A 16,267-nucleotide genomic window follows, 5' to 3' on the forward strand; every position below is an offset into this window, starting at 1 on the left:
ATTCTGAATATTCACTATAGTTATTAGTTAATAAAGAATGAATCAGTATGGGAGGAGCAAGGAATGGTTTCACTAAAAGATGAAACTTGAACTTGTATAGAAATTAGAAGAGAGAATTGGCAGGTCATGCTAGTTAAGGGAAGAAATAGGGAAACAGGAATGAAAAAGGAAGTGAGTACTCATGATAAGAGAACAATGATGGGAAATTCATAGATGACTTATGAATTAACTTTTGGGATCATAGTCTACGAGATCAGATACAAAGTCCATGAGGGATAATAGTTCTCTTTGATTTCTACATCATTTTTATACATTTTCACATTCCTCCCTCTTAAATATTTCTTCCTTTACTTCCCATGGCAGGCCTCTCTACCATTTCCACTCTTAACTTTGGTTATGCCACAATCTTCTTAAATGCTGGCGCTGTCAGGGCTTGGCCTTAGCTATCCCTCTTCTTACTAAACATCCTGGCCTTAGGCAATCACATCCACGAAACTTTATTTGATGAAGATCCCTGGGTATGCCCAGACATCTGAATTGCTTATCTTCAGATCCATGGCACCAACTAACTCTAGACATTTCTGCCTGAATGCCCAATGACCCCTGAAATTTGATGTGCTCCAAACACATAATTCTTGCCTCTATCCCCCAGATTTGCTAGTTTATGATTTCTGTTCATGGCTTAGCAGTATCACTCTCTAAGCAAACATCAACCCAAATCTGAGAGTGGCCATCAGATGGTTCTCTGTCTTCACTCCATATGTCACTAAATCTTTTATGCCATACTTCCTAAATGTCTCCTATACTTACCCCCTTCCTTCCATCTTCATTGACTAATCTTAGTTCAGATTCCCCATTATCTTCCTCTTGACTCTTTATTTTTCAATGCATGTATGTGGCTAAAAAATCATACCATACAACAGTTATCATGTCAAAGCAGAATTTCCATTTCACTGCACATCTACTATCCCAGGGTTATTTTCCAAAGAGACAAGCACTGTTAACAATTTTGCTTACTGCTTTCCAGAAATAATCTATGACCATTCACATGAGTGTGTGCACATTTAATTTGTTTCCCCTGATTGAGAGTATGTTACATATATTGTCCTATACCCTGCTTTTTTCTCATTATATTGACAGCTTGATTTGGGGAGTGGAGGAGGGTAGGTATTGAAGCCCATCAGATTCATTCTTTATATTTGAAGTCCAGTAATTTTATTAACACACACACACATATGTATGTGTGTGTGTGTCATTTATTGTCCTTTCAGTATGTATATTAAGATCTCATGTTGGAGATTGAATCATATCCCACACAACAGGCATGTTCAGGTCCCAACCCCTGGTCCTGTGGGTGTGACCTATTTCTGAATAGGTCTTTTGAAGATGTTGTTAGTCAAAGTGTGCATAAACTGAATGAGGGTAGGATTTAATCCAATATGACTGAAACCTTTAAAAGCAAAGGAAATTGAACCCAGAAGCAGAAGCCAAAGGGAGCAGCCAGAAGCTGGAAGTCAACAGAACCCAGAAGAGAAAGAAGACACTTCCATGTGCACTGCCATGTCACAGAAAAGCCAAGGAACCAGATGGTCAGCAGCCAGAAGGTACTGACCCTGGGAGGAAACCAACCTGCTAGCCTCTGAAACCATGAGCCAATAAATTCCTGTTATTAAGCCAACTAATCATATGGTATTTGTTTTAGCAGGTAGGAAACTAAAACAGCTTTTGGTACCAGAAAGTGGGGTGTTGCTATGACAAATACCTAAAAACGTGAAAACAGCTTTGAAATTGGTTAATGAGTAATGACTGGAAGAATTGTGGGAGCTCACAAACATGTGAGAGCTTAGAGATGTTTGTATCATATTAGAGAATACATAATTCATCCTGAATGGAATGTTGGTTGAAATGCATATATTAAAATTTCTTCTGTTGAGGCCTTAGAAAGAAATGATGGATGTCATTGGAAATTGGAAGAAATGTGTTTCTTGTTATAAAGTAGCAGGGAACTTGGTGAAATTGAGTTCTTATGTTAGATGGAAGGCAGAAATTGAAAGCAGTGACCTTGGATATTTAGCTGAGGAGATTTCCAAGGTAAGTGTGGAAAGTACAATCTAGTTTCTCCTTGCAGCTTATAGTGAAATGAGATAGGAAAAAGATAAACTGAGGATTGAACTGTTAAGCATAAAGAAACCAGCAATTAATAATTTGGAAAATTTGTGGCCTATCCACCTATCCAGATAGCATGCTCTGAGACTGGGGCCCAAAATGTCCTTATCAGGGACCCCCTGAGCTTCCAGGAGGTGAGTCTCCAGAGAACAGGGCTCCATGTAATGGTTTAACTTTTGCTAAAGAGGTTATGCCTGAAAAAGGATCCTGTCAGCCATTTCAGTGGAAGTCAGGCTTGGAAATGCAGTTAACCTGGAAAGATCAGTGGAAGGTTCTATTGTCAGACAGTTTGGGTCACTTGAACTGCACACAAAGCTGACAGGCCTTTTGCAAAATTTGTATGAGCAGAACCAGTGCCAGCCTGTACTGAAAGGGACAGAGAGGGAACAAATCAAAGGAAGAATTACTTCAAGGGCAGAATCATGAAAGCAAAGGTTGGAACTGAAAAGATCGCCTCAGGTCAAGAGAGAGGGCCACACACCTGTGTGGAAAGGGCAGGTCTCCCTCTGCATTTGGAGGGGGCAAGCCATCTGTCCCAACACTGGTGTCTCATTGCTCAGGGAGAGTTCTGCCACCCCAATGCTTGGAGATGATGGGGCCTGTGTCCTGATGTTTGTTGAGAGCCTGGTTGCCATCCTGATGCTTTGAAAGGGTAGGACCTACACTCTCCAGCATTTGGCAAGAGCTTGGCTGCCATGTAAGTGCTTGGAAGGAGAAGGGCTGCTGCTCCATCAGAGATATAGGACAGAGAATCAAGGCACAGATGGCTCTCAAACCTTGGAATCTAATGAAGTTTGTCCTGCTGGATTTCGGACTTGCTTGGGACCTGTGACCCCTGTTTTCCTTCAAATTTTTCCTTTCTGGAATGGGAATGTTTATCCTATGCCTGTCCCACTATTGTATATTTAAAGCAAATAATTTGTTTTCTAGGTTTCACAGGTCTATCAATGGAGAGGAATTTTGCCCCAGGATTGACCACATCCACAACTGATTTTGATGAGACTTTGCACTTAACATTGTTACTGAAATGGCAAGGCTTTAGGGATGTTGTGATGGAATGAATGTATTTTGAATGTGGGCAGAACATGTTGTTGTGGATTCCAGAGAGTGGACTCTTGGGGATTGGATCACATCCCCCACAGAAGCATTTCAGGTCCTGACTCTTACTCCTGTGGGTGTAAACTCATTACTAAAAAGGACTTTTGAAGACGTTATTAGTTAAGGTGTGCCCAAACTGAATGAGGGTGGGCCTTCATCCAACATGGCTAAAGTCCTTAAAAGCAAAGGAAATTGGACACTGAAGAAGAAGCCAAGGGGAGCAGCCATAAACTGGAAGTCAGTAGGGTCTGGACAAGAAAGGAGATGACACCATCCATGTGGATTGCCATGTGACAGAAGAGTCAAGGAATGCCAAGATTGTCCACTAGCCAGAAGATACTAACCCTGGGAGGAAGCAAGCCTTCTAGACTCTGAAACTGTGAGCCAATAAATTCCTGTTGCTGAGCCAATCCATTGTATGGTATTTGTATTAGCAGCTAGGAAACTAAAATACCTCCCTTTATCTTGGAGGTTTCTTCTATCTTTAATTTTCTTTTTGATCCATATGTTCTATTTACCAATTGTACATATCTTGCCCTTCCTTTATCTGCATTCCTTATCCATTATTTTCTGTCTACTTTTACCTTTTTTTTTTTTCTCCATTTCGTTTTGTTCATTTTATTTCAAGCTCCTGCATATGCCCTGAGCAGAGTCTGGTCTTCTTTTTCTGCTTCTAATTTTTGTTTTACTTTTCTTTCTAATTTTGCTCTTTTCATTTCCTCTGGTTTTATACTTATATCTTGATCATTACGTATTTTTATTTGTGTGTGTTCCACAGAGGTAGATTCCCTTCCTGTGTTCCTTCCTCCCTTTATACGTTCCTTCTACCCTTCCTTCTCTTTTTCCATTGTTAAATTTCATGGAGATCTGCTTCATATTGTCTTCTTTTTAGTATATTCTTCGTTTGCTTTGTGTTTGTCAGATTCCTGTCCTCCTTTCTTCTGTGGTAATTTTTGCATAGATGTCATACTGGCTTCTTTTTGATATTTACCCATATTTGCATTGAGACAGTTCTTTTTGTTACTGCTAGTTTGGGATATATAATCAGGGATAGTGAGTTGGTGTGTCACTGGAACCTTAACTTGGGGTCTTAAACTCATTCTTAGCAGCACTGTCCTCTGGGGTATGATTCTACTGTCGACTGTCAGGGCACTTTGGCTCACAGTGGAGGGCTTTCTGTCATAGGTTTTGTGGTATATGATACAGCTTATACCTCTTCATTTGGCTAAAATCAAACCTCCCTTTGTCTTAAAATTTGGTGCAATTTTTACTATCCCTTGTAACTTTTTATATATCTGGTTCAGGTTTATGGGCATCTTCCAGTTTAGTCCAGGATGGTATTTCTTTTCTGTTTCTGATTCTCCCTATTATTTTTCATGGGTGTTTCAGTTTGCTAAAGCTGCCAGAATGCAATATACCACAAATGGATTGGCTTTTTCAATGGGGATTTATTGGGTTGCAAATTTATAGTTCTAAGGCCATGAAAATGTCCAAATTAAGGCATCAAGAGGTAGATATCTTCTCTGAGGAAAGACCCATGGCATTCCGGGTTCCTCTATCACATGGGAAGGTACATGGCAACATCTGCTGGTCCTTCTCTCCCCGGTTTAGCTTCTGGTTTCAGTGGCTTTCTCCAAAATGTCTCTGCCTTTTATCCTCTAATAGAGGACTCCAGCAAGGGGATTAAGACCCACCTTGAATTGGTGGGGGTCACATCTCCATGGATAAAACCTAATCAATCCACAAGATTGGATTGAAAGAACATTAGCTTTTCCGGGGTATGTAACAGACTGAAACCAGCACAATGTGTTTTAAAAAAAGACTGACAAACAGAGCTGTTTTTATTCTGTACCACTAACTGAAAGTTTAGCAATAATAGTTCTTAACTTTTTTTTTTTCCTTTATTCTTGTTCTTTTATAGTCTACCCTCCACATCCTGCCCATTCAAAAGCACAAATCAGAATGTGTGAATTCTGTACTTCAAAACCTTGCTCTTTTTAGCTTAGAAGGTAAATTACAGGCACTACAAAATGGCCCCACAGGTCCTTTTATGAAATGGTCCCTGTCTCCCCAGTCTAACTTTTACTTCTTATTTGCATTTTAGCAATAATGAGTTACTTTTTATCTGATAACATACTGTGCTTATTGCTTCTGCCTGGAATTCATCTTCTCTTTCCTTGCTTACCTAATAGGCTCCTGTGTATCCTTCAGAGCCCAGCTCAGTGGTTTTGAAACCATTCATTGTTCATCTTCGAATCCCCATCACTTAGCATAGACCCTGGTGCTTATAGTTTCAAGTAGTAATAAATTGAATCAACACGAATTGTAAGTTTGAAATCCAAATAACAATGGAACAGGAATATTAAAAGATTTTTAAATACATGACTCGAGGCTTCTTATTTTGTATTACTTTGCTGAATTTGAAGTAAATGTAAATGAAAAATGCAAAAATTGCCAAAACAGATGAAAAACCAAAAAAGAGCAAAATAAATATAAATACCCTATAGATAATGAAAAAAAGAACTAGTGATCAGAAAAAAAGGTGAAGAGAACTATAAATTCTTGCACTAGTTGCGTGTTAGTAATAGTTCACCTTGTGAGGGCAGATGCTTTCTCTAAGTTAAAGTTTATATGGGGTAAATTTTGAAAGTCTGGGACAACCGCATAACTTTCAGTGCAGTGGGAGGAATAAGCAGTGAGCCTTCAAGTATTCTTCAGTTGTCAGTTTGAGGAAGATTATCTGTTCCTGGAATTCAAACTCTGCTTTTAAAATAACTACTTATATTGCTGATTTCATTGTTTTTCTTCTCTCTTGTGCTAAGTTCTGTAAAATTGTATGCCTGTTTCCAACAATAATGGATGATGTGCTTGCCTCCATAGTATAATTTAGTGAGTTGTTATAACGAAAGGTGAAATACTGAGTGAGGATTGAAATACTCCATATGTCTTAAAATTCCACAAATCTAGGAGTGTGGGAGACATTCAGCACAGAAACCCAATGTGGCTAATCCTTAGAAAACATTCTGAAATTGATAGTTCTTCCCCACTGCCTGGACATACAATAGAATGCATCCCCTCGGGACTTTAAAAAGAGCCATCTGGAATTTCTCAGATTTAATATTAGTTGTTTGCTTTTACAGAAAGGGAACAGAAACCCTGCTTCATAAGCCCTCCATCTGAGACATTTAGTCGTCCATTGGCATGCATTTTTCTTTGTTCCTGTAACTCTGAGAAATAAGTTGCAAACAAGTCAAGATGTATTTTTGCTTACTTCCCATCAGTAAGCACCAGAAGGAAAGATGTTTACTTGTTACTGACTTTTTTTTTTTGCCCTAGGCAGCTTTAGAAATTAGCTCATTTTATTTCAAATCTATGTTTCTTTTTAGATTTACTCTCCAATCCCATATCATTTTCTGTTCAACACCACCACCACCCTCTTTATTTTTCCTGATCATTCAGGCACATTATGGGTGTCTCTGTTGCTGGTTACATTGAGATACTTGCCTTTTGACTCTGGGAGTGCCCATATTTTAACCAATCTGTGTTTTGGGGCTCACTCTCTGGATCCTTCCCCCACAGCTGCACCAGGAGCAGGCAAACGTATCTTGAAAGTAACAAGTAGCATGATGACTTCTTGAGGTGCTCAAGATTGTGTCCGAGTCTCCCTAACAGTGTGGTGATGCTGAAATCAATTCAATTCAGCAATTTATAATAAAGAGCCCACTCTTTTAAAAAAAGTCATAGAACTGGTTTCCAAGGAGCTCACAAACTAATGAGGCAGAACAATGTGTGGACAGTACAAAATATGGGAATGCGACATGGAGGCCAAGTCGAGTTTTTCAGGCAGTTGATGCTGTAACCGTGACTTAATGATTGTGGCAGATTCCCTCCCACTGTTGTTCTTGGGTGCAGTTCTCTTTCCACCAAATCTTGGGACCCTCTCTAGTTTTGGTATTCATAAGTAACTTGAAAAGACCCTTAAGGTTAAAGTGATTTGATACTTATCCACTAATGGAGATTCAAGGCACTCTCACCATTACTGCTACATCTTAGTAATTTTCTGTTTGCTCATACAGTGGACAATGGTATCCCTGATGAGTAGATAAACTGAAGCAGCAGCAAGTGTCCTAAAGTAGCTAAAAATTTCCTTCAATCACTTGTGCATGTCCTAGCAATTCTAGCCCCAACATTTATTATCATGTCTCATAAGTATTAGTCGTACTAATGGGCAGCTTTATTGCCAAACTCCTGCATTTGTCTTTGGTCATCTTCCTGCCATGGTCTCCAACAAGTCCATCATTCAGAGACAAGTATATACCTGATTTCTTCCCTTTTGTTTCATAATTCTAAGACTTCTGAATACTTTATTTATGCATCTCTCTTTTTCCCCCCAGAATAGAATTAGTTGGTGATTAAAACCGTAGTTTTTCAAACATGCGGTGAATTCATTCACATGGTTATACCTGTATTGCTCAAAGTAACTCAATTAGTCAACTAAGGAAGAAGAAAGGTTTTTATTGCTAAAGAGGTTGATATGAAGCTTCATTAGAGATGAACCCACAAATGGTGTGCAAAAGTCATCAATTTATAAATGATTTGTGGGAACCTGTAGGTTGACCTCTTATTCATCCTGATTCTCACAGATTTAGAGACACAGGCCAGCATACAAATGGCCTATGTCATGCTCACTCAACATTAATTTCTATATAGAGTGGAAACAAAAACACTAAGAGTATGTAACGTTTCCTTTACTTCTGTCTTATTGTTTTGCTATCCAAATAGGTTTCTTTTCATCTGTTTTCATCACTGACATTTGCTCTGGAGGTTTGGACTTGGGCACTAGGTGACATCACTGGATTCCAGTCAATACCAAATTTCTATGAGTTCTCTTTTTTTTTATGATAAATCCAGACTTATTGCTTAGAAAACTTACCTAAGTTTGTTGCAGCTCTGTGGCACTATGCAATAGACTGACATTTTAGTAATCCCTACCCACCAAACCAATCCAGGTAAGATTTGGAAGTTACTAATAAGAGTACTCTATACAACCAACACATTAATTGCGTTGTCTACGATATCAAGTTTCTATTTAAGTGAATTGTTGGGATATAGTTCTTTTGAAATTATTCTTGATTATAGTTGTACTTATAATTATCAACATCATTTACAAAAGATTTATCATGCTTATTATCTCATTTTAGGTCACCAGTCTCTTCAGAAGACCACGGTAAGAATCTGTCTTACTTATACTAATGCAGGATTAAAAGTTGAGCTCTGGTCCTTGAATTTCACTGCCAGAGGGAAGAATTATTTTTTAAAATCTCTTCAAGATGTTGGTCTTTGCATTTTTAATATGAAATGCCAAGCACTTTTAAGAACTTAATTCTCTCTAGCTAAATTTGAAATCTTCTATTACCTTCAAATCGGTTACAACCATTTTGGTTGAAAAATATTGTGGAGCTTAATGTATTTTGCCTGACTTTTGTTCCATCACCTGAAGCTTTTTGTGACTTTGAGTTAGTCATGTAACTTCTCTGAGTCAAGATTTTCATCTTTAAAATAGAAGTTTGTAGTAGATAGTAGATAGTCCCCAAAGTCCCTTCCAGATTAGACACTGGATTTGTGAAGCTAATTGGTGTGTGAGTTATTTGCATTTTAAGAAACAATTATTTAATTTCTGTCTACTTAATCAGTCATTTTAAAATGCTTAAGTGTCTACCATAGGTCAATTATGCTGTATTTTTATGCTATAAAATTCTATTGTAGGGGGATAGGCAGAGACAATGTGGTGGACACAGAATTTTTTCCCACAAGTAGCTTGATGGGTCTGGTGGGGGTAGGGAGTGATGGAATGACACATATGTACTGCAATACAAAGGGAAATGTGATCGGATAAAAGAGGGATAAACTAGGACTTTAAAAGCACCACTGTTACTCCTCTTCATGCAGTCCCTAATTTAGCTAATGGCATTGCATTTCATTCAGTCAGCCAAGCCAAAAAATATAACTGCCCCAAACTTCCCTCTTAATCACCCCTCATTTCCACATGACCACTAAATCCAATCAACTCGGCTTATTTTCTCTTTTAGCTCTATTCTCTTTTCCATCCCATTGCCTTAGTTTAGGTCCTCTCCATGTCTTACTTGAACTCTTGAAATTATCTTCTAACCGGTATCCATACCTCTAGATTTTATTCCTCTTAATTCACTGCATAACCAGTTAGTACTAAGCTATGCTAATAACTATTCCCATCGCCTGTCAGATGAATTCTTTCCAGTATTCCAATAATTTTGCTCAGCTTTCCAATATTCTATCTTAACATGGGATAGAAAGCACTAGATGATGGAATCTTTGCCCTCCTCTACTGCTTATTGCTTCATGCGCCATCTTTTCCCCTTCTCCAATCTATGCTTTATATTCCAGCCACGTGAAACCACATCTCATTTCTGGGACTAACTGCGTAGCTCATGTCTCCTTGCTTTTTTGTCCATACTGTTCTCTGTAACAGGAAGCTATTCTAACCTTTTGACACGTAGACAGTTTCTACTTTCCTTTTGAGACCTTGCTTATTCATCTTATCCCCTATGAAAGCTTTCAGATCCACTCATCTTTGTGCCAAAAATTTTTCTTCATGCTAGAGCTTCACACACACATTTGAAGCTTTATTTATCTATATCCCCCAACTACACAATGAGTTCTTCGACATAGATCTCAACAAATAGCAGACACTCAAAAATGTTTATTAAATCAATCAATTAAGGCAATAGAGAGGGAGTTTTAGGCATGCCTTTTCTGTTGCCACATTATAAAATCTGTCCCAATATTGGAACAAAGTGCTATCATGTTCTATAAAGAATTGATCTTTGGGCAAAGTATGTTCAGGGCCATTAAGTCAGCATTAGGCAATTCACCACCCAGTGGTCACCCATTATTATATGCTATTTGGATGATCATTGTTGGTATGACAAGGTGTTTGGTTGAGAATTTGGTGACTTTCCAAGGTGCCAAGGTCTTTGAGCTTCCATGTTCAAATGATAAACTAGAAATAATTGTGTTTGATTCTTATTTGAACTAGGGTTCACTTTAATGATCTTTAGTTGCTCTTGCCTTTTTCTCCATAAGAACTTATCCTTTATTCCAAAAGAATAGGGACTTCTGAATTGAAATTCTGTACTCTTCTAGGAATTCTTAAGGTCTATGTCAGGGTTATGTCATGGTCCTTTGAAGTTTTAAAGGTTACTACTATCAGAAAGGCTTTCTTAGTTCTAATAGCACTATGAATTTATTATTTTAACATCTGGCACATGTGATTAGTTGATGAAACAATAAACAGATTAGAAGGTTTCCATAGTTCATGACTTCAAAAACTTATTACGTGTTCATGCCTTTTAGTTTGCTTCAGCAACTTTCAAAACTAGTTCAAATATATAATGAAAAATTATAATGCTGATTTATCTAATTTTATCTAATTTTTCATCTTCTTCTAGTTCATTTATCATTGGGAAAAATATTCTCTTGTTTTTATCACCAAGATTTTCTGTCTAACACTCAAAACGTGTCCTTAGGCTTATACATTTTTAAAGAGTTCATATCTACTATGGCATAAATGAAACTCTAAAATATTTCTATTTGTATAATTGAGTATCAAGGTTATTAAGAATGAAGGCCATAATTTATTGAGAACTTAATATGCTTTAGACACTGTGCTAAAGTACTTCTACCACATTATTTCGTCTTTAACAAATAACACTACATGTTTGAATTATTTCCAATTTTAGAGTTGAGGAAACAGGCTCAGAGTGTTTAAACAACTTGTTTAAGGTCACACAACTAGTAAGTCATAGAGTTAACTTTCAAACTCAATTCTAACTCCCAAACTCTTGCTCTTTATTCCACCATGTCCCTGGAAAACAAAAGAAATGACTGTCAGCTTTAAGGCAAATTGATAGATTTAGAGAGAAAATGTATGTTTTTTTTTTCTAAAAAGAGTTTACTTACTACTGTGTAAATGATTTCTGTTTAATGGTAAAAAATAAAAAATAACAGCTTCTCCCTTTTGCTGGAAATGATTTGTCCCTGTAGAAAAAGGAAATACCAATGTCACATTCTCTCATAATTAGTGGACTGAGTGAAACCAAAGCTTCAGGGAAAACTGCCATGCAAAATCCCAGTAGAAACATTACATTTTAATGTTGCACCTGGAAGCTGGAGTCCTAGTCCTTGTCAGAAGATAAGCTTGTCAGTGATTGATTGCCCTGTCTTATGAGTTTCCTTAGCATTTCAAGCCCATTACTTCATCATTTAAACCGCTCCTGGAGCCTCTTCTTGTGCCCACACCGCCTCCCCTGCTCTCAGCTCTCCTGTTCTCCTCTATTATCTTAGCCTGCTTGGTTTATGAGCCTCTCAGAACGCCTTTCTTGCTGCTGCTACCTGTGCCAGCACCCTAGGGAAAGCCATCTTCCAGCTACTGTCTGTTCATTTACAAAATAGAAGATATTAATTGGCTTATTTGAAAGGTACTGCCAGCAATCTTGATTCCTCCTGGAATATCGGAAGCAGGCATCCTTTCTGTTCTCCCTCCCAGGCCTGTTGGCAGTAGCAGCTCCCATGTGATATGGTAACTTCTTGGTTGCAACAGTAACACAGTGGACAAGGATTTGGGGGCAGCAGGCATCTGGAAATAAAATTGTGACAATCAAAATCACTAGTGTAAGTGTCCAGGGATGAGGCCATGGTCAGACTTGGAGGCAGCTGTACTTTGCAGTAGGTTGTTCAAGGAAACACATCCTACTCTAAAGTTCTTTGACGCATCAATAGCTATTATTGATGATTTGGCTTTCAGATATTATTTCCCTTGGCTGAAATAAGAGAAACATTTTTCTTTTTCTCTCTCTCTGTCTCGTGTGTGTGTGTGTGTGTGTGTGTGTAATTTTACAGAAATAAGTAATAGTCATAAAACTGTCTAAAACTTACCTGTTCAGTTTAAATAATAACCGAAAGAAATTATGGAGTACCCAGCCTCCAGACCAAGAAATAAAACATTTGTAGTAACCTGGAAGCTTCATGCTCTTTGCCTTCCTGATTATATTCCCTTCCCTCCCCTTGAGAGATAACTACTTTTCTGCTTTTTTGTTAATCAGTTCCTAGTTTCTCTTTATCATTTTACCAAATAGATGCATATCCCACAAATGAGCATGTGTGTAAATGTACATATACATATTGTGTATGTATAGTTTTATCTATTTTGAACTTACATAAATTGAATCATGCTGTATATTCTTCTGTGATTTGTTTCTTTTGTTTGAAATTATATTTTTGTGATTCATCAGTGTTGAGGTTCATTTTCATTCCTTCATTTTCCATGTTGTATAATATCCTATTGTATGAATATATAGCAATTTACTTATCCCCTTTATAAATACAGATATTTATGTAGACTCCAGAAATTTTACTATTTTAAACAATACCATGATGGCTTTCTTTTTTATAACTCATGGTGCCCACATGCAAGAATTTCTCTAGGGTTTAAACCTGGGTGTCCTAGTTTGCTGGGGCTGCTGTGACAAACACCACGAAACAGGTGGGTTAAACAACAGGAACTTATTGTCTCATGGTTTTTGAAGACCAGAAGTCCAAAATCAAGGTCTCCACAGGCTGTGATTTCTCTGGAGTCTATAGCGCTCTGATGGGATCTTCCTGGCACTATTTGGGTTCCTTGGTTTGCAACTCTATCTCTGTCACATGGAAATCTGCCTCATTCTCTGGCTTCTTCTGAGTTCTTGTTTCTACATCTGTGGCCAATTTCCTTTACATATAGGGACTTCAGCCATATTGGATTAAGGTCTACCCTGATATAATTTAGCCTCATCCAAATAGGATAGGTTCTATTTACAAATGAGTTCACACTCAAAGGACCAGGGGTTAGGACTTGACTTGAGCATCTTCTTGTGGGGGACAGGATTCTACTTACCAGACTGCGGATGGCATAGTTAGGTGGTAAGGTTTAACTTACCAGGTAATGACAAACTGTTTTACAAAGTGGTCATTTCACTTTACACTTACAACTGAAATGGATAAAGTTCCCAAAGATCCACATCCTGGCCAACACTTGACATTAACCAATTAAAATTTTTTTTGCCAATCTGGTAGGAGTGTGAAATGATATCTCATTGTGGTTTTAATTTGCATTTCAAAGAATACACGTCAGATTGAGTATGTTTTCAATTATTTATAGGCCATTTTGTTTACTCTTCTATGAAATGGCTCTTTATTTTTACCTATTGGGTTGTCTTTTTCTTAGAGATTTATAGGTTTTTTTATTGTATTCTAGATACACACTTTTTGTTGATTTTATGTGTTGCAAATTCTCTCCAGTTTGTTGCTTGATTTTCAAGCTCTATTTCGTATCATCTGATGAACAGTTGTTCTTTATTTTAACATAATCAAATTATTAATATTTCTCTATGGTTTATACATTTGGTATGTTTTTAAAAGAAGTTCTTTCATTCTATAAGTATGAAAGCATATAAGCTAAAATTTTTGTAATGTTACCTTTCATATTATGTTGGTATTGATTCTGTGGTTTGGTGAGAGATAAAGACCTGATTTTATTATGATTGTTTTCATGTAGATAACCAATCATCTCAGTATCATTTATTTCCTTCACTGATTTGCAAAGCCTGTTTTTTCTCTAGGTCCTCTATTCTGTTTTTTTTATTTGTTTGTTTGTTGTTAATTAAGATTTATTCACACACCATACAGTCATCCAAAGTATACAATCAGTTGTTCACATTACTATCATATAGTTGTTCATTCATCACCCCAATCTATTTTTTGAACATTTTCCTTGTATCAGAAAAAGTGAGAATAAGAATAAAAAAATGAGTAAAAAAAGAACACCCAAATCATCCTTCCCCTCCAGCCCTATTTTTCCTTTGTTTTTTGCCCCCATTTTTCTACTCATACATACAGACACTGGATAAAGGGGAGTGTGATCCACAAGGCTTTCACAATCACACTGTCACTCCTTGTAAGCTACATTGTTATACACTCATCTTCAAGAGTCAAGGCTACTGGGTTATAGTTTGATGGTTTCAGGTATTTACTACTAGCTATTCCAATTCGTTAAAACCTAAAAAGAGTACCTATGTAGTGCATAAGAGTGCCCACCAGAGTGACCTCTTGACTCCATTTGGAATCTCTCAGCCACTGAGACTTTATTTCACTTCATTTTACATCCCCCTTTTGGTCAAGAAGATGTTCTTCATCCCATGATGCCAGGTCTAGATTCCTCCTTGGGAGTCATATTTCACATTGCCAGGGAGATTTACACCCCTGGTTGTCAGATCCCACGTAGTGGGGAGGGCAGTGCGTTCACCTGCCAAGTTGACTTAGCTAGAGAGAGAGGACCACATTTGAGCAACAAAGAGGCATTCAAGGGGAGATTCTTAGGCACAATTATAAGCAGCCCTAGCCTCTCCTTTGCAGTAACAGGCTTCTTAAGGGCAAGTCCTGTGATAGAGGGTTCGGCACATCAAACTACCAGTCCTCAGTGTTTGTGAGAACATCAGCAACCATCCAGGCGGGGAAGCCCAACACCTCTGCAATTTCCCCAGATCCTCAGGGGGGTGCTGCATATTTTTTTTCATTGTTTTTTTTTAATGAACTTCATCAAAAAATTGAAAAAAAAACAGACAACAAAACATTTCAAACAAAACCAAAACAAAGGAATAAGAAAAAACAAATAACCTAAAATAACTACATCACTTCCAACATGTTCCTACTCTACCCCAAGAAAATATACAGACTATAGCCCAGCAAAGGAATAAGAAAAACAGATAACCTAAGATAACTACATTTTTGTGAATTTGTTCCTCCCATACCCACTAGAAATTAACAAACCATAGTCATTCTTGAGCATTCCCAGAACATTAAATTTACCCATGATAACTTATCTGTTCTTATCAGGTTATCATTCCCCCTTCACTAATTGCTATCTATCGCTAGGTTCCCTATATTCTACATTATAAACTATTTATTTTACATTTTTCAGTGTTCACATTAGTGTTAACATATAATATTTCTCTTTTTGTGCCTGGCTGATTTTGCTCAGCATTATGTCTTCAAGGTTCATCCATGTTGTCATATGTTTCACGACATCGTTCCTTCTTACTGCTGCGTAGTATTCTATCAAATGTATATACCGCATTTTATTTATCCACTCATCTGTTGAAGGACATTTGGATTGTTTCTGTCTCTTCGCAACTGTGAATATTGCTGCTGTGAACATTGGTGTGCAGATATCTGTTCGTGTTACTGCTTTCAGATCTTCTGGGTATATACCAAGAAGTGAGATTGCTGGATCGAAGGGTAACTCTATATCTAGTTTTATAAGGAACCACCAGGCTGTTTTCCAGAGTGGCTGAACCATTACACAGTCCCACCAGCAATGAATAAGGGTTCCAATTTCTCCACATCCTCTCCAGCATTTGTAGTTACCTGTTTGATTAATGGTAGCCATTCTAATTGGGGTGAAATGGTATCTCATTGTGGTTTTAATTTACATCTCCTTAATAGCTAGTGAAGCTGAACATTTTTTCATGTGTTTTTTGACCATTTGTATTTCCTCTTCAGAGAACTGTCTTTTCATATCTTTTTCCCATTTTGTACTTGGGCTGTCTGTACTATTGTCTTTGAGTTGTAGGATTTCTTTATATATGTAAGATATCAATCTTTTGTCAGATACATGGTTTCCGAATATTTTTTTCCCATTGAGTTGGCTGCCTCTTCACCTTTTTGACAAATTTCTTTGAAGTACAGAAACTTCTAAATTTGAGGAGTTCCCATTTATTTATTTTTTCTTTTGTTGCTTGTACTTTGGGTATAAGGTCTAGGAACTGACCGCCTAATACAAGGTCTTGAAGATGTTTCCCAACATTATCTTCTAGGAGTTTTATGATACTGTCTCATATGTTGAAGTCATTAATCCATTTTGAGTTAATTC

The 16,267-nt window shown here is 37.5% G+C and overlaps 1 protein-coding gene across 1 annotated transcript in view; it reads left to right on the plus strand.

Moving 5' to 3' along the window:
• DGKI (diacylglycerol kinase iota) overlaps nt 1-16,267 on the plus strand; it is a 538,644-nt gene that overhangs the window by 457,616 nt on the left and 64,761 nt on the right. Inside the window, 1 exon segment of the mRNA XM_037836080.1 lies at nt 8,466-8,491. Coding sequence (XP_037692008.1) covers nt 8,466-8,491 — 26 coding nt within the window.

The sequence above is a fragment of the Choloepus didactylus genome, chromosome 5 (genome assembly GCF_015220235.1).
Source record: "Choloepus didactylus isolate mChoDid1 chromosome 5, mChoDid1.pri, whole genome shotgun sequence".
NCBI classification, from domain to species: Eukaryota; Metazoa; Chordata; class Mammalia; order Pilosa; family Megalonychidae; genus Choloepus; species Choloepus didactylus.